This window comes from Hipposideros armiger, unplaced genomic scaffold (genome assembly GCF_001890085.2).
Source record: "Hipposideros armiger isolate ML-2016 unplaced genomic scaffold, ASM189008v1 scaffold_8, whole genome shotgun sequence".
Lineage (NCBI taxonomy): Eukaryota > Metazoa > Chordata > Mammalia > Chiroptera > Hipposideridae > Hipposideros > Hipposideros armiger.
The window spans coordinates 4837259-4857136 of NW_017731358.1; the positions used below are offsets into that span (position 1 = coordinate 4837259).

General features: G+C 39.0%; 1 protein-coding gene across 13 annotated transcripts in view; it reads right to left on the reverse strand.

Annotated features, from left to right (window-relative positions):
• Positions 1-1257: 1257 nt before the first annotated feature.
• KALRN (kalirin RhoGEF kinase) overlaps positions 1258-19878 on the reverse strand; it is a 655970-nt gene continuing 637349 nt past the window's right edge. For all 13 annotated transcript variants that reach the window (XM_019652336.1, XM_019652320.1, XM_019652304.1 and 10 more), the window contains 4 exons: positions 19577-19655; positions 11969-12169; positions 8716-8854; positions 1258-8122 (listed from right to left, as the gene is read on the reverse strand). In XM_019652336.1, the coding sequence (XP_019507881.1) occupies positions 7577-8122; positions 8716-8854; positions 11969-12169; positions 19577-19655 (965 nt within the window). In that variant the 3' untranslated portion in view covers positions 1258-7576. The remainder of the gene's footprint in view (positions 8123-8715; positions 8855-11968; positions 12170-19576; positions 19656-19878) is intronic.

Sequence of the window (19878 nt, forward strand, 5' to 3'; positions counted from 1 at the left end):
GCCGTCTCTGGATGGCATCGATGGAGTTTAAAGCCCGAATAGTTAGATCGACTCCGAGATCATGAAGTCAAGCCTTTCAATAGAATTTGTATAAATCCTACCCACTTATAGCTCAGTGTCCTCTTAATTATCTCTACTCCTTGGCCAAACAAGTCGTTATTTGCCTGTTATTAGCCACGCCCCTTCCCCCTCCCCCGTTTCTCCAAATAGAGTGCCAGTACCCTTCTCAATTCATTTAACTGCATGGCATCCATCACATGACAATGCCATAGCAGTTTGCACATGGGACCATAAAGCGCTTAGCAGACTCATTACTTCTGTCGGCTCTATGCGACCAGAAGGAGGACGTACGTTTATTCCGCTTAGCGTAGCTCAAGTGCTTCGCACGTAGTTAAGTGTACAGCAGATAAGGAAAGAGGGAGGAGAGTAGAAGAGAATGAAATCATCTGTATCAAGGTTATCCAGGAGGGTGACCTTGCCAGCCAATCTGAAAATCCAAGCGTATTTGGTCTTAACAAATAGGTTACTTAAAGTAGGGAAAATTCCCATTATGTGGAAAAGGCAATACTTTTAAGGAAAACAATCCTTAAAAGCATAGGGCTAATGATTGTTCCTCATCAAATTGATTCTGATTTTATTTCAATATTTTTTACATATGTCTGCATTTTCTCTGAAAAGACTGTGCTGTCCAGCCAGGGTGAAGAGCCCATGCTTTGACAGTTATTTCTCATTTCAAATAAATGCAGTAAAATCTTGATGAAATAGAAGTCAAATGTTAAAACATTTTGTTGTAATTGACAAAATAAGCTAATCAAGACACTTCAATCTCTAACATTCTTGCCACCTGACAGTGTAATACGAATCAGTCTTTTTTACCCTTGGGTGGCAAACGCAGACTCTTTCAAAGCCTGGTCAGGTCTGCAAAGGCTAATCCAGAATGCTCAAGTCCACACTCTGATGCATAAACGTGTGAGATCCAGCCCAAACAGCCTGCCCATCTGCTAACGAAGTTGCCACATGGAAACACCAGAATGAAGTTAACAATGCACACCTGAGGCCTTACTAAGCATTTTTGGATAGAGACATGCCTTAGAATACTTCTGCAGAGTCCAAAATGCTGGACAAAAAGTGTTGCAATAATAATGTGATATTTTTACTTTGTCAAAAGCTTTCATATGTTTGGGGAAAATTAGAAAAAAAATTACTCTTTTTTTTAAACAAAGGTTTTAATTAGAAAAAAAAAAAGACTACCAGAAATAAGATCTTTAGTATAGTATATTTATAGGAATGCATAACTTGTGAGATGTACATTTTGAAGTTTCATCCATAACATTTACTGTAGTAATAACAAGACAGCAGGTCATCACTTTACAACATTACACGTGAGTGAATTTAACTTACAAATAAAATATTTACAACCTACCTTTACAAAATGACATTGTGTGCATACAAAATGAACAACTGCAGAAAATTTAAAAAATAATAAGATAACCAAAACCCAGAAGATACACTTAAGGCAGACCAGCAAGACACTGAAATAATTAAGGCTGTGGAATTCTTCTGCACCTTGAAAATATAGAACTATTTATCAATACTGTGGAGTGATTTTAAATCAATTGTTACAAGCCTGATGGAAGTATGTACTTATATGTATATGTGTAATGGTCCCTATGGGGAAACCTGTCCACATATGGATAAGGCCCTTTAACTGAATGGCCAGAGAAGCCCACCCCAAACTCTCAAAAGACTTGGTGGGGAGGAGTCCCTCAAAACCAAGAGGGGCCAATGTAGTTTGCAAACCAACTGTTAATAATTCAAATATAAAGATATTTCTGACTCCAGATAAGCAGAATAACCCAAATGATGGCCCCATTATGTTTCAGGCTTTGTTTATTTGGTTTTGTGGATTTCGAAAGACAGCAAATAATTCCTAAGTGAGTAGAATCTAACTCTACCCATCAGCCCTAATGGTTTTGGATGGCCCTGAATGGTTTTCCAATAGAGAAATTAACCCACCTGGGCTGTCTTCAAATGGATAGATTTCTGCATATGAGCAATAACATATACATACATATTATACACTATATACATGTACAGATGTACATATATCCATATTTTCCAACAGTTTGCACTTTGATCACTACTGTTCTCTAACTAGGATTTCATTCCAAAGAGTATGTTTAGTTTTTTCACAGTCTTCACATTTGTCCTAACTGCTAGTTTTACTCACCTTCCCTATAGAGTAGACCGAAGTTTGGCAGGAATAGAAGTAAAAGCACCAGGGTCAAAAAAATCAAACACAGAGATGACAGATATGGCTTAAGTTAGTAAGAGAAGATGTATGTTTGTTAACTTCGAATTTATAACCACAATCTTTGAGATCACGGTAACAGTTCCCATAACACTCCAGGATGTGGATTCATTTCTTGAGAGAAATCAGGCATTGGTGGAACTCGTAGGCTAGTTATTTGTGGGCTAGCAAATTAGCTTGCTTAACTTAAGCCTCAGGAGTTGTGACTCCAAGAATTTATTTGCACGTTTTTCCACCACCCTCCCTTTTCTCAGCTATCTTCACTATCCAAAATAACAGTGATCTGAATAAACAGTTAATCTTGATCATTTGAATAGAAACTAAATCTGACCACAGGTTAGAAGCTCCCAGCAAACAGGCTGACAGGACAACACAATGCCTATGAGGATTAATTTCAGGTTTTCCATAAATGTCCCTTAAAGATGAACATTTGTCTTAGAGTAATTGCTTTTTCCTCTCCTCTAACTTCTACATATATTAAAAATGAGGAAGAAATGCCTTTCATAGAAAATATGGCCTATGATATTTCTGTGTTCTACTATTTCTGTATAGATTTCTCACATGAATAATATTTTCTAAACATCTAGAGCTATGGACAAAGTTCAGCCCTTTTTAACCCTCCAGAATTAAACAACGAGAGCCTTATAGTTTTTAGAAAATGAATATTAACATAGTAGCTTCCCTTTTCTTAGTGGTATATGTATAAACCTTATCTTTCCTAACTCTGCCCCCGGTTTTAATCATTCATTTCCAAATGATTTTAAATAGTTAAGAAAAACCATAATACAAATAAATCCATGGAAAGCTCACATACTGTGTTGGCCTAACCTACACTCCACAGAGATGCTACACAGGAGAGAAAGGAGTAGGTCAACATTCCTTAAAACTGCACTTTTACTCTACTACAGAGACCCCTCCCCCCCCTTGTGTGGGAAATATTCCCTCCTCTAGCAAATCCATAGGGCAAAGTTTTAGTTAATACACAGAAATAACCACCATCTACTTTATAACATATTTGCTCCCTCATGTTCTCACAAATCTAAACCTCCATGCTCTTCCACATAGGCAAGAAAAAAGTAATGACAAACTCACAGGCACTAAATCATGGAGACTATAGGAAAGCAACTATGCTACTCCCAAAATACCTAATTATCTAAAAAAAAAACCAAAAAGAAAGTCAAAACTTTCCCTCCCCAAACCACCAGTTCTATTCATTTCTACATCTGTGCATTTAATTTGTCTCTTATAGATGCCTGTGAGATTCTGAAGAAATGAGTTGTGATATCAGAAAATATTTTATTCTCACTTCTGCCTTCCCAGTGAGGAAAGTAGCTGTTTGGATTCCTGTCTGTCAATTTTTCCAGAGCAGAAGGCTTGAGAAGAGAGTGGCGGTCGCCATAAGAAATGCTGGCGAAAACAGTTTATTGACATAAGACTTCAATCAGCTCTCCTAACCTTTTTCTGTAGACAAGCTTTTAAACGATCAAAATTACAAGCTAAGACCAAATAACATTTAGACAAAGAGCACCTAGTACTTCCAATTAAAATCAATTTACAGAATTTATTCTCATGAGTTTGCAAATGGTATCTAAAGATATGAATATTAAAAAACCTGGAATGTTCAAAGTTACTATCAATATTCTTAGCACTGGCAGTGTGTAGCACTTTAAAAAAAAAATCAAAGTATTTTCTAGACATCCCAACTAAGGTCTTCCTCCAACATTCCTATGAAATTAATGTCCCCCTTCTTTCCCCCCAACTCCCATTTTAACAATGGGGACATTTGGGGCAGAAAAAAACCCAGACTTTCTGTAAGAAAGGATGAATCAGGAATAGCTGAGGTTGAAACCCAAGAATTCCTAGGCTCACCCTATATTCAGATGTTTTCATTTAAAAGACATTTTTAAACAAAGAAAAAATGCTGCAATATCAGTCAATCTAAATACAATGAACTTCTTTACCTCCCATCCTCCCCTCTGAAGGCACTACTATTATAAAGGCTTTGTGAATCACAAAGCAGTGAAGCCAGCTTTTCTTCTCCTTCCTCTCTCCCCCAAGAGTGTTTATGGCTGTGAGAGATTTGAAGGACACCGTCAACGTTATAGTATTTTTCTTAAAAATGTTCCCACATTCAGCTGTAAGTGGATATAAATCTATTTAATTTGAAACAAATGGAAAGGATGCAGTAAATCACTATACCTTTTAAAAATTATTATGGGTTGTCCCTGATTTTTTCCTTCTTTCTCCATCCCACTTTTACAGAACAAACAAAAACCTAAAACCCTATGCAAGGAATATAAGCCAAGCAAGAACTTGTGACTTTAACCAACATTTATTTTTCCCATTTCACCTGGAAGTTCACTCTCACTAATTCCTAGTTTCCATTTCAAACACCACCATAATTATAGACGTGAACTATTTTCTCTTCTCCCCCACAAAGGAATAAATATCTCTTCCAAAACAGGTACAAGAAAGTGGTCCCTGGTCCTTCATCCCTCACCACAGAGCAACCTGAAGTACATTTCCCAGCCACATCTTCTGGGATTCCTTGTTATTTCCAACTTGCTATGGAGAATTCTTGAACCTGGACTTTTACTTATCCCTATTGGGGGGGACCAGGAGCTTTGCAGACAGGGAGTCTCCCTGTTAGTTTCCTTCAGTTATCAAACTATATAAAATATACCCCCTTTCTCTTTGGGCCTCTATTAAATTCATTCTATTCTAATGATTGTACTTTGGCTCCAGTTAAACAAAATCATACTCCTTTTCATTTCTATGTCCTTCCTCTCCTGTCTCTTCATTTCCCCAGCAAGTGTCCTTGGGGGAGATTCCAGGCCACCTCACATCTGGACTGTCCCCACTCTGCTGTAAAAGCTGATAAAAACGCTTTGGCTCTGTCTAACATTCTGTCAACTGTCCTCCCCACAGCAGTTTCATTAATGCTCTCCTGTGCAGTCTGTGCACCATTGTCCTAGGCCCTATCCTCCTCAAGCAGAAACTTAGCTTGTCTCCTGCATGGCCATAAGCACTCAAAAATGACTCAGCAGGGGCTCCTTAGTCATCGTCCACTGTGGACAGAACAGAACTTTCCAAGCCATACTGTATGGATGTCTGGAATCCTCAGTGCCTGCATTCTATCTCATAACAAGCCCTAGGGACAAGGATTTTCTTCTTTTCGCTATGTCTCATCGTGATGACATGTTTACTAAAAGAGGTTTTAGTAAATATGTTTTAAATATTCAAATATTATATCATAAAGCTTTTGTATATACATTTGTTTTTCAATGAATGATATGAAGGGTTAGTCAAGAGAGAGCTCTGAGGAAGGGACCCTTGATGACCCAGGGCCATTTGAAAACTAGGAAACAAATACAGTCTGAGTCAGTTTCCACATATTTGGTTAATCCTGAAAATACGAAGTGCTATCTAGTCTTATTGCTTGTACTTTTCACTAATCTATTAATTTATAATCTTGGATGGGATGAAGTGCAGGGTAGATGACAAAGCTGACTTTGAAACCAGTGGAAAAGAATGATGAGTGTTTTTAATTCTACATTTCCACTGTGAAAATAAGTGTTTTTATATATTAAAGTTCAGGCTTAGTTTCCACCGTTCTTTTTCATTTATCCTTCCTAAACTCTCCACCTGCTCTTCTGTGCTGCATGATTTTAATCCCTCAATCCTATTATAGGAGAGAAGCAATGCCATTAATAAACCTGATTTGGACAAACACTTGAGTTATATTTTTAAACTATTATTTGCATAATTGCAAGTTTCAAAACATGTTCTAGAAAACAAAGGGTGGATCATGGACAAACCCAAAACCAAAAACTCTTTCCAAACACACACACACACACACACACACACACACACACACACACACACACACACACACACACACAAAGAAAAAAACCCCACGAAATGCCCAGGTTTAATTGTTTTTTCCACTAGCAGAAAAAAAGGGCAGTTCATTATCATCTCGTATAGAGAATATACACCAGAAAGCAGCGTCAGCCTCAAAATGCAGTGAGTCCTTTCCGTCCAGGAAAATGTCAGTGGCTGAGAGGTGGTAGATATTACAGTCACAGTTAAAACTCAATGCTCTGTTAGAGTGATGTATCAGGTTTTATTCCATGGCTTCAAAAAAGGACTTGAGACCAGGCCTTTCAAAGGCCTATATGGCTGCCTCCTGTTGGTGAGCACCCCTTAGCTTCCAGAAGGGGATAGAAATAAAGTAGGCCAACTTTCTGAGGACTGCATGCTATAGCTGCAGAAAGTGTCAGAAAGCATTGGTACAGTGTTCATAGGAACTGTAGGAAAGGTTTCTATTTGCCCTTTTGTAGGTACCTGTTATATTCCTTACCTATTTCAAACCAAGTGTAGGCATAAAAATAGCCCACAACTCTTACTGTATTTGGACTTACTTCCTGGCAGGCTTTCCTGCCAGATTAACTCTGAGCTGCCAGTGAATTTGGGGGTAGCATTTCATACACAGAACCTATATTAGTCAAATACCTGTGACTGAGAGAAAAATCTTCTTGTTCACAGGTTGCAAAAGGGTAACGTTGCTTTCCCTTAATGCAAAGGTTCTGGTAAAGGATTTCTATACAAGATTTATAAAATGCTCTAAAAAACATGTCTAATTGTGCTTCGTCAAAACAACGTAATGCTTCGGTAAATAAATTACTGTCTTAACTGGAGCACTCACAGTTACTTATGATTGATTTCATATATATCTCTATATTATAAAACTCTGAAACCTGAATGGGATATATTTGACTGTATATGTATGTGTATCCTATTAAGAAACTATATCTAAATAATCTAAACAGAATAGTTGGCATACATGACATCTCTGTGAAATAGAACTTTTTGCTTAAAATTTCAGCAAAGGAACAAACGTTTTTATACTCAGTACAGTGAGCTTCGATTCTGCCCAGCTACCCACTCATTTTGGAATGCACAATTAAAATTTTATAACAGCTATTATTCTTGTGATCCTTGTCCCTCTTTTGAATACTTTCTGTGACTGCTTCTTTATCTCTTCTGAATGACCTTCTGGAAAGCCCCTGCCTGGACTTCAGACGATTTTACTGCTGCTCAGACCCTGAATAACCAACCACTGGAGGTTTAAGAAGTACATCTCTCAATCCAGGGAACCACATGGAGTGAAATGATTAACACAGCTATTTACAGGCACATTCAGTCTTGCTTTGGTTCACACTGCACTTCCATGTGAAACCTCAAGGGCTGGGTGGGACAGAGCTATGTCCCTTGGTTTACCCGGTTGACAATGTAGCTCTTGACATTGGGAACAGGCCGCACATCATTCTGATGTTTGCGACGTTCTATGAAGCATGCCAGGCGGGAGGTGTCCAGGGGGATCTTGGAGTAGCTGCCGTTGTGGGGCTGCAGCCATGGATGCTGCAGGCAGGTGGCTGCCGTGGGCCGCCTCCGAAAGTCTTCCTGCAGGATCACATTGATGAAATCTCTGGCGGCATTGCTCACGCCACAGAAGTACTCATGGGGGAAGCTGAAGTCCACCCTGCAGACGTTGATACATGTCTCCTCTTTGCTCTCATCCAAGAAGGGGGAGACCCCACTCAGCATGACATAGGTCAGAACCCCAATGCTCCAGATGTCTGTTCCCAGGGACACGGGGATGCCTTGGATCACTTCTGGAGCAGCAAACTCGGGGTTCCCCAGCAGATGGTGGATGTGGAAATGGCCTGAGATCTGGACAGCGTCCTCTAGGTCGATGAGCTTCACTCGAGGCACTGGGATCCGCAGGTCAATGAGCAGGTTTTCAGGCTGAGGAGATGCAAGGAGGCGGGGAGGAGAGAAGGCAGGGTCAGCTCTCCGTTTTGACTGCTGGTAGGGCTCCATTAGTTCAAACCCAATTCTGCCATTTCTGGATAAAGCCTATCGTGTATGGGACGTTCCCTAGGCAGAGTGCTCAGGAGGCTTCAAACTAAGCTAAGCTCTGAGTCTGGGGGTTACTTCAGACAAGTTGTTTGACACTGAAAATCATGTCTTCTTAACTATCCCTTCTGCATCAACTCAAGAAAAAATACAGATTATTCATTTTTGGAGCACAGGGACTTCTTTTTTGAGCACCATAAAAAAGGTTGACATGTATTGGCTTCCTTCCATAAAGTTAGGTGAAGTGGTTAAAGCTTGCCTACCTTCTCTCACCCCAGATGTCACTGTGACCTGTGTGTTCTCATTAATTTGTAAATAAATAAATAACACACTTAAATTGGGTAACAACCTCGTTTCTGTTTAATATTCATAAGGACTCTAATCTAAGTAAATAAAATGCATCAGAATTTATATCCCTCAAGGGTAATGACTGGCAGGTTGGGCTTCGTCATTTCCTGGCTAGGGTTGTGATTTCTTATTACCTTTATGTCCAAATGTGCAACCCTGCAGTTGTGAAGGTACTGCAGAGCTTCCATGATGTCTCGGATATAAAAAGCAACTTTTTCTTCCATCAGCTCATCATGATTCATAAGGTAGTCTAAGAGCCGGCCGTCATCCATCCTGAAAATAGGGAGGAAAAGGCAAAGGAGACATGTTTGTAAAGAAGCCGAAAAATAACACACACATCTGTAAGAACTCTCCAATTCCTTACTATAAAACAAAGATCAATGTTGCAACACATACATATTTTAGTTAGAGCCCAAAGTTAGTATAATGTTCAGAACTAAAATAAATAAATAAATAAATAAATAAATAAATAAATAAATAAATAAATAAATAAATAAATAAAATTACAAGTGCAGTATGCTTAAGGGAAAAAATCTGTATAACCTTAAACTGCATTCTGTTTTGTTAACTTTTAAAATTGCTCACAAGGTAAAAATTCTAACACCCCCCCTTAAGAGGTTAGGCTGCAAAAGAGAGAAAATCTTGAGAGAGAGAGAGAGATAGAGAGAGAGAGAGACTGGCGGGGGAAGTAGGCAAAGTTTGTCCTTGGCATTCTTGCCTCCTCTCTGAATCCTTTGCCTTTTCAGCAACTTTTTAACTTTAAAAACTGTTACTGAGAATAAGGCAGAGGAACCAGCTGGACCTGGATTTGAATCCTGCTTCTGCCACTTACAGTCAGGGGACTTGGAGCAAGTCATTTGAACTCTGTGTGTTGGTTTCTTCATCTTTAAAGTGAGAATAACAACAACAACAATAATAATACCTACTTCTTATGAGGATTGTGCAAGGATCAAGTGAGACAATGAGGTATTTAAACATAATGGGTAGCAATAGTAAGTGCTCAATATATAGTAAGTACCCTGTGCCCTCTTTAGTATGGATGACCAGATGTCAGGCCGTTATTCTCTAATGTGCATTCAGCTGTTAAAGGCACATCCCAGAAAATGCCCAGGCAGAGGAGCTGGAGCCAGTGTCAGAAACAACAGCTGAAAATCCTCCTGGCCAAGTTTCCAATCTCTTCTGTAGCCTGCTCCTTCCCACTGGTCTCTTCTCCTGCTTTCCTTGACAGGAGCAAAAGCTAGGACCAATGAAGGCCCTCTTTGCCTTCCTCTGACCCAGCCCCGTGGGGTGGGAGTGGCAAGCATAGAGTGGAGTAGGATTTGAGCTTTACAGATGTACTCCCCTGGACTTCTTGGAGCCCTTAAGGAAGAAATTAACAGTAGCACTGCTCTGAGACAAAAAAGTCTCAGCCACCAAGCTCCCCCTTAGAGCTCTTGGATAATGCAGATGCCCAGGCCCCACCATATAGAGAATCAGAAACTCAGTTGCCTGGTAGAGAAAAGCTCTACCAGAGATTTGGATAACTGCCAAACAAGGAACCCACATGGAGTAACTAAGATTTAGCACAGGGTTTGGCTCAGGCACTGCCTCTCCACAAATCTTTCCTGAACCTCAAGTCCATCCAAACACCTTTCTATGTTCTCATAGCAACCCTCTCCAAAATATGCATTTCTTTCTTAGCATTTACCATCCTATATTGAAATCATTCATTTAGCTGTAGGTCTTCCTCGTTCAACTTATAACATCTCAAGGGCAAGAATCATATATATATATATATATATATATATTTTTTTTAGCTGAGCTATCCTGCCACCTATTGGCAGCTCAGCAGCAGCTCAGCTTGGGCCATGAAGAACTGTATTTTTCATCTTTGTTCCTCCCATTCCAGCCCAGGTCTACACCGTGGTTGGCACCCAGCTGAGTGCTCAGTACATGTTTGAAGAACTAGTTCAATCCAATATTCACCTAATTAAATCCCTGAAACATCTCTGAGAAATGGGAATAATTCTTCAGAGTTCATAGATGAGAACCTCGAGGCCCAAGAAGCCAGGTAGACTGCCTCAAATCACAGAGCTGGGATTAAAGCCCTGGTTCCTCATCCCAAGAATAGCTACTTTCCATTGCACTGTGTCAGGCTGGTAATCAACGCCTTCCTTCAGAATGGTGATCAGCAAGTCTGAAGAGGCAAAGGTTCCGGGGCGGCTGTACCACCTTGGTACCCAAGTGACTATACCTTTTATTGGAATTCAAGTATAACATGTTGCCACTTGTAAATGACCTTTCACTGTCAACAGAACATGCTTTTTGAGTTAAGACGCTCCCAACAAACAGGTTAGGTTCTGAAAGGCTGTTTTGTAAGTTATTTGTTAAGTCCAAAGTGACAGTCTACCAACCACTACACAGCTGTATAAAGTTAGGTACCACACAATAATTACAAATACTAACAGTGTTGGTTTTGTCTCTTCTTGTTTCTTTTCAGCCAATTTAATAATGTAATCTACAGATGTTTACATTTTGGCTTTCTTTTTTTCTTCATAAATAAGCTCATGATAAGTTACTGCTTCAAAGGCCCCCATACACATACCCACAGACTAACAAGCACAGGAGTGCAAGACTACATGACAGATGAAAAACTATACATGGAGGTGGCCCTCTACTGAACATAGGTTCATGTGGAGCTTTACACAGCACTGGTCTTCGGTGCAAATGTCTGTCTTCTCTCCAGACCCAGGGCCCCATCAGCACCAATCTGCTAACATTTCTATGAGGGCTCAGTACTTCTGAAAAGATTTTCTTTAGTCTCTGTAAACCCTCTCTAAACCACTGAGCATGTTCTCTGTTATTAGTTTGGGGTAGAAGCGAGGAGAATGTGACCTCATTGCTTTATCTGATATATTCTGGGGCCAACTATATGGTGGCCTGGGTCCCGAGAGAATCTGGAATGAGTGGAATGTTTTGAAGGTTCCATCCTAAAAGGAATTTCTTGGGTGTAGTCTGGGACGCTATGGCAGTGGATTGATGCACACACCCTTCTCTTCCACTTCAACTCCACCCCTGTCAATAAGCCTATTTACTGTCAATAAGCTTTTCCTAAACTCCTGCCCAGGCCAAGAGTCCAGAATAGAAAGAAAATGAAAACCAGAGTAAGAGAGACGTGGATTCAAGTCCCAGATTCTTCATTTCCTAATTTTAAGGAGTTAGTTTTAAGGATATTCCTTGTCCTGGATTTTCTAATCTATAAAATGGGAATAACATCTTTATAAAATAGAGGGGAGAGTGCTTGTTACATACAGCACTTTGTAAACTATAAGACTGTATTAAATGTTACTGCCAATAAATAACCCAAACAGCTGGGGACCACCTTAGAGAGATGACACCTGTACTTACAGTTCCAAAATCAGGATGTAGGATGTGGGGGACTCATAGGTGTCGTGGAGAGTGACGTATTGCGGGTGCTGCAGGTGCTGAAGTAGGGCCGCTTCATGGGCAGCCTGCTCTTTTTTCTTCATTTTTTTGCTAACAAATTTCACAGCAACATCCTTGCGGGTAGCTTTGTGGATGCACTTCTTTACTATGGAGAAACGGCCTCTGGAAAACAAAAGGGAGGAAGCATTTTTTCAAGATTCATTAATCAACTAGGTATTATTTTATTCAAGGATGTGTGACATTTTATCTTAACTGGTGAGACAGTAACAGTTTGTTAGGAACTTTATTTTCCTGTACAGTAGTCCCCCCTTAGTCATGGGGATATGTCCTAAGACCCATAGCGGATGCCAAAACTGCAGATAATATTGAACCCTGCATATACTTTTTCCTATACATAAATACCTTTTCACTTGAAGGAAGCATTTAGTGGTTGTTCTTTGGCATATCTGAATTGCCAGCGTCACTACTTTTGCGCTTTGGGGCCATTACTAAGTAAAACAAGGACTACTTGCACATTAGCACTGTAATACCACGACAATGGATCTGATAACCGAGATGGCTACTAAGTGACTGATGGGCAGGTAGCATACACAATGCGGAGACACTGGACAAAGGGGTGATTCATGTCCCGAGTGGGACAGAGCTGGATGGTGTGAGATTTTTGTCATGCTAGTCAGAACAGCACACAATTTAAAACTTATGAATTGTTCGATAAATACCTAACAATTCATAAGGTATTTATCCAGAAAAACCCAAGACATTAATTTGAAAAAATATATGCACCCCTATGTTCACTGCAGCGCTATTCACAATAGCCAAGACTTGGAAACAACCGAAATGCCCATCGGTAGACGACTGGATTAAAAAAACTGTGGTACATTTATACAATGGCGTATTACTCAGCTATAAAGAAGAATGAAATCGTACCATTTGCAACGATATGGATGGAACTAGAGAACATTATGCTAAGTGAAATAAGTCAGTCAGAGAAAGACAAATACTGTATGATCTCACTTATATGTGGAATCTAAAAAACTGAATAAATGAGAAATGTAAACAGAAGTAGTCTCAGGGACACAGAGGAAACACTGATGGTTGCTAGTTGGGAGGGGGTGGGGATGAAGGAGAAGGGGAAGGGATGAGACAATACAAATTGGTAACTACAATATGGCCTCAGGGATAGAAAAGACAATCTGGGGAATATAATCAATAATGTTGTAAATATTTTTTAGGGGACCAGATGAACTCATGTTTTGTTAGGGAGACCACTTCATAGATGGTGTAGAGGCCTGACCACGACACTGTATTTCTGAAGCTGATGTTGAATAATATTGTATGTCAACTATAATTATATATATACATATAGTCACAGGACATGGAGTAGAGTGTGGGAATGGAGTCAATGGAATTGTAATAGATAAATATGATATCGGGGATGGGGGGAGAGGGGTTGTTACTTTGTGAGGGGTAAAAAGGGTAACTATTGCATTGTTCTGTACACCTGAAACAAACAAACAAATAAAAAAATATTAAACCCTATTTTCTGTAGTTAAAATGCATATAAAATATAAAAATGGCCTGAAGGACATTACACTGCACACTGAACAAGTGTCTAAGAGTAGCTAACTAGGGGATAAGGAGTGCAGGATCAAGATTAAGAAAAAAAACGTCAACTGCACACTAATTTTACCTGCACTGTTCTAGTTTTTAAGAGGAGAATATATTCATATGTTTCATGTGTAATTTTTATTAAAGTTGATTAAAGAAAAAATACTGGATAAAAAAATAAAACTTATGAATTGTTTATTTCTGGAATTTTCCCTTTCATAATTTTGGACCATGGTTAACTGCATAACTGAAATTATGGAAAGTGCAACCACAGACAAGGGAGGAACTACTGTATTTTTAATTATAATGTTACGATTCAGAAACATCATTTTTCTTCCTTAGCATTTTAGGGTTCTTCGAGGTGCACAAAACTAATTGCATTTTTTAGTCAATATATTTCTCTGTCATTTTAAACATCAACCACAGATTCAGTTTTCTTTTCTAAACAGAGTATATTTCTATAAAATACAACAATAACAATAGTAACAATACTGAAGGAGAAATTCTACTTTATGATAATTTGAAAAACATTTTTAAAGAGGCAATTTTTAAATTTCATCTTATACTTATTATCTTTTTATTATGAAAATTTTCTAATATAAACAAAGTAGAGAGTCTAGCACAATAAATGTCCTATGCCCCAAGCAGCCAGCTTCAATAATTGTAATTTTGCTAACCTTATTTCATCTATTCCTTTCCTGCCCCCTGATATTTTTTTGGGGGGGGAGTGTTTTAAGCAAAATCCAGATATCATGTTATTTCACTCATAAATACTTCAATTTGCATCTCTAATTGACAAGAACACTTAACAAATATACAACCACCATTCTATTTTTATATCTAACAAAATTAACCACACCTAAAATAAACAAAATGGCTCCCAGACTCAGCTGTAGCCCTATGGAAGGTAGCAAGAGGGTGAACTAGAAGGGGGAAACTGGTCAGCAATGGAAGCAGAGAAAGGCAGAGTCAAAGGGGTGAAAAGCCAGTGTGACAGTCAAGCCTGTTCATGAAGTGCCCTAACCCATAAACAGAGGAGAAAATTATCTGAAGGACATTGCATTCCTCGAGCAGAAATGGATACATCAGACTCCAACCCATGAACAAGATTGTCCAGCTGACTCTTTGACCTGGCTCTGTGCTCACCAAGCAACTTTCTGATAATAATAATTTTTTCCACTATAGATTTTCCCAAGAGAAGAGAATGTGCTGATTAATAAAATAAGTATTAGGCAAACATTAATTGAATGCCTATTATATACCAGACATCATTCTTGGCATAGTGAGCAAGTATTTGGTCAAACTGACAGTTCTGTTTTACATCATAAATTAACAAATTTCCATTCTGATTTTTAATAGCACTCTCTTATAAGTTTGATTATTATAAGTCACTCCTTCCAGAGGACATTGGATGCTGAGGATAGATCTCCTAAACTTAGTGGCCATGCCAAGGTAATGTCACCTTAATATTTTTAAAATTTGTGTTTATCAAATTTATGCATCTCCATGGCTTAATTTAGCTTTATAAGGTTTGATATTAAAAACAATAGTATCTGGAACGGCCGAGTGGAGTGTTGGTTAAGAGATGGCTTGGGACTCCCGAGGGCCCCGGTTCTGATCCTACATATGAGGGCCAGTGACACTGTCCTCTACAGCTAAGATGCTGAACAACAGCTCAACCTGGAGCTGGGCTGCCATGAGTCGCCAGCGACGGCATAGGCTGCAGCCCCTGTGGCAGTGGGTTGCCATGGGCTACCGTATGTAGCCAGCAGCCAGTGTGAGCTGCGTCCAGCGACTGAGCTGCCTCACCCGGGAAGAGCGCAATGATGGTGCCAACTTGGGCCAGTGAAGCAACATCCTCCACAACTAGACTGAAGAACAAAAAGGACAGCAACTTGTCTGTTCCCCTTCCCCCAATTCCCCAATAAAAAAAATCTTTAAAAAAAAACAACAAAAAAAACTCCAAAACAATAGTATCCCATCATCCCACCCATTTTTCTTTCCCTATTGGCAGTTTAATATACCATTTTAATATATTTTAGCTGATGATTTAGGTATTTATTTCTATGACTCTAAATATAGTATGTTTTGTGGGGCTGCTTCTTGATTTTTCCATTTTAGTTATCTGTTGACAACCCACTATGAAAGATGAGATTTTAGTTTTTTCCTCCCTCTGTTTCTAAACACATAGCCACTTTTTTCATCCTGTATCCTCCCCAACAGAATTATATTGTAATCAATATTCACGGTTTACATTATTGCAACTATTAGTTCTAGTTACAGCTGAATCACTAGTAAATTATCAATGTTTTTCCTTTTTGTGATAGAATGCATTCTTCAATCATTTCTGACAAAGAGTGCAAGGGAAATAAGTTGTTTGAGACTTGCATATCTGAAATGTGGTTATTCGACCTACATACTTGATTGTTCATTTAGCTGGGTATAATTCTAGGTGGAAAGAAATTTTATTCACAATTTTGAAGAAGTTATTCTATTGCCTTTTAACTTCTAATGTGATCGATAATGTTAACTGTCAATGTCCAAAACATTATAATTCCTAATCCTTTGTATATGACACTAATACAAATATTTAGTTCTCTCCTCACTGAGATTTCCCCCACCTTCTTTGGCTCCCAGGCCCCTTTTCGTGGTTCCTCTGGGAGTCCCTCAGAGTTTTAGCATCTTGCATCGTCAGGCAGTTCTCCACGAATGCCCTTCAGGTAAAGCAGTGAGAGAAAGCAGAGAGGGGAACAAAAAGGAAATTTCCTGCTCCCTCCAGCTCAAAGGGACCCACTTTTCCCTATTTTTTTTGGCAAGAAATATGGGTTTCTCTTGGAGTTTTTCCTCTCTGTGCATGCTGTACAATTTCTTGATTTGGCCCACCCTTGGGTCAAAGACAGTAGGTACAGGGAAAACAAACAAACAAACAAAATTCCCAGCCACTGTTGGTTACTTTCTTCAAATTTTGACTTCCCTTCCCAATCTCTTTGTTATTTACTTTTCAGAATTTTCAGATAGTTGCTTTTTATATTTTGTCCAAGGACTCTGGTTGTAATCAGTGGGGGAGAAAGGCTACAATGGGCTTACTCCATCTTGGCCAGTATCAGAAGTTGGCTCATTTTAAAAATTGGGGGACTAAAAAGCTATTTGGCAGCTTTGAGTGTAGATAAGAGAACTGGGGTCCTCAGTCTCCAGCATGCACTTAGTCCCATAATTGCCCTGTTTGAATTAGGGTTCTGCTGCCCTCAAATGTGCTGGTGTCCATGAGAACAGAGGCACTCTGTTTTACCCTTCCTAGAGAATAAACCTCTAGTCTTTTCCTGGATGGAGAAGGACAATCATATAGATACCTGAAGCTGGGGAGGAGATCGGGAGGCACAACTTTTTTCTCACAGTGTTCAGCCAACCCTTCTAACTTTAGCATCCTCTTTACATCTATTTCCAGAGGTTCTGGGTGCTGCCAGTACCTGAGCCTTCGGGGAACTCTGCTATAAGTTGTACTGGCGCTCACTTGACCCCACAACTGATCTGGATTGAGTTTTCTCAGGTTTCCTAGGTCATTTGTCACTTTCATTTGTTTTATCTGCATCTAATATTTTATTGTTGTCTCTTCATCCAATGCTCTCATCCTTACGTGACTGTTTTAAAAAATTCCTTTACTGTAGATTTAGTGAAGTCTCAGGAGGGAGTAAAAATAGGCACCTGGTTCAACCTGCTATCCTTACCTGGAGGCCTGGTACTGCTACCTTTTTGGATCCTGTACAGCTAACCAATCAGCATTCCCAGGGGATAACTCTCTGGCTTCTTTAAACTGCATTGGTGCCCATATAGTTTATTTCTGGCTAAATATGCCATGCTCAGGTGCTTGTCGCTTCTATGAATGGGCTATAGGAGTGAAGATATTTCTTTTTGCTCCATGGTTTTTATAATATCCAGTTACAGGAGAGCTGTTTTTAACAAGATAGTTATATTGGCTTAGAATTCTAGCTTTAGGTGTGATGAAGAAAGTTGGCTCACTTCTATGGCCCTGGCACAGATATCTTTCATGTGTCTCATGTAAGTATCTACATGGTTTATTTCCATTCTGTTACCATATAGCATTTTTAAAGAATCTTCTGAAAATATGAAGACTATATTAGGGAGAGAGGAAAAGTTTCAGGTCGTTGGAGATGAGATTTTTGAAACACCAATGATTGCTTTGAACAGATCAGAAAATTGACCTTGCCTTTGAGAAATATCAAAACCCATCTCTTTTAGATAAAACATGCCTTAGCCTAGGGCTATTACCAGCAAATTTATATCTTGGGAGGAATTGACTGGGGTATCCAAGTGGTAGAACCAGTTTGACTTGCTCATGATGAGGGTCATATCTAGCTTCACAAACTTCAATATGATGGAGCAAACTAGATTTCAATTACTACAGCTTATTTTTGACAAAAATTGCTTTGATGTGAAACAACATACACTAGTAAACAAGCACAGGCTTAGAGTCAGGTACCCCAGGGTTTGAATCCTGTCTCTACACTACTAGTTGTGGGACCTCAAGAAAGTTACTTAATCCCCCTGAGCCTGAGTTTCCTTTACTGGAAATCCACTCAAAAGCTACCTCAATGTTGTAAAGATTAGATTAGGTAACTTCTGTATAATATCTGCGCAGTATTCAGAATACTATGGATACTCAACAAGCATCATCTATGTAATCAACACCCTGTAAATTTCCATTGGCCTTTTGACTACACCAAGAAGATGGGAAAATAGAGCAAAGCTGGGTTTTGATAACAGGAGCTGTAATGAAAGACAGTGATTTACATTGCGACTCCTGCCTAAAAAATGGGAATAATGAACATTTTGGTTCTTTCCACAACCTCTGTCAAAACCACCTCACTTTGGAAATTTTATGCTTCATTGAGACATCAATCAGGGATGGAGATGATGTTAATGTCATTGTTAGTGAGTGCTCTCTTATATACATACATGCAGGGTGGGTGGGTGACTTGCAAAACCTACCACCACATTCTCCCACCTAGACCACCGGGAGACTAATGTATGCACAAGGATAAACCCTCTTTTTGTTCCTATCTATCAACGATTTTGTGGAACAGGTGATAGGTTTTTTTTCATTATTTTGTTAAAAGTCATACTTTTATGCTTTTTATTTGTGAGGACACACTTTTCTAACCAAAATACACACAGGGAGAGGGAGGGAGGGAGAAAGGGAGGGAGAGAGGGAGAGAGAGAGAAAGAGAGAGAGAGAGAGAGAGAGAGAGAGAGAGAGAGAGAGATGTGTGTGTGTGTGTGTGTGTGTGTGTGTGTGTGTGTGTGTGTGAGATTGAACTAGGAATGTCCATAAAACAATGTGCTTAACAAATGGACATATATAGAGACCTGTACCCAACAATTAATGATTATACATTCTTCTCAGGAACACATGGAACTTCTAACAGAAATTGACAATGTACTACTACTACTCATAAAGTAAGTCCCCCCCCAAAAATCAAAGAATCACTATCATATAGGCCATGTTCTTCAACTACAATGCAATTAAGTTAGAAATCAGTAACACGAAGATAATTTGTCAAAGTCTTACAGATTTGGAAATTTTTAAACATAGAAAAAAATCACAGTTGAAGAAAAAATACTTAGAACTGAATGATAATGAAAATGCCACATATCAGAGCTGAAGAGATGTAGCTAAAATTATACTTTGAAGAAAAGGCTAAGCTTTAAATCCTTATATTAGAAAAGAAGAAAGGATGAGAGTTGATGCATGAAACCTCCAATTTAAGAAGTTAGAAAAAGAACAATAGAAAATACACATAAATATTCCAATTTTTTCTTACTGTAGAGAGAATGCACTAAGTAAAGAAAGAGCTAAAGAAACAAACAACAAATGCAAGCCATTATTCTGATGTGATGTTGTTAATTGTTCATGAATAAAGGAATAGAAAACTGGGTCATTACCTTCCAATTTCATTCAGCTCAGTATAAGCTGAATCAAAATTTTCCTTCCAAGAAATGGTGGCACCATCAGCAGCAGCATCTTTGAAAGAGAGAGAATCCATTCATGATATTAAGGAAGTCATACAAGAATAACAGAAAAAGGTTAACAGAACAGCACCATCCCAAAACAACTCTCATGACTAAATATGGAGTCTAACTCAGTGGGAAAATGCCATGATTCTCTGAAATGTTCTTGTTAAAAATATCATCCAAGGGGAAGCTGACATGATAGAGTCAGACTTCCTCCCTGTGCCACCTACATC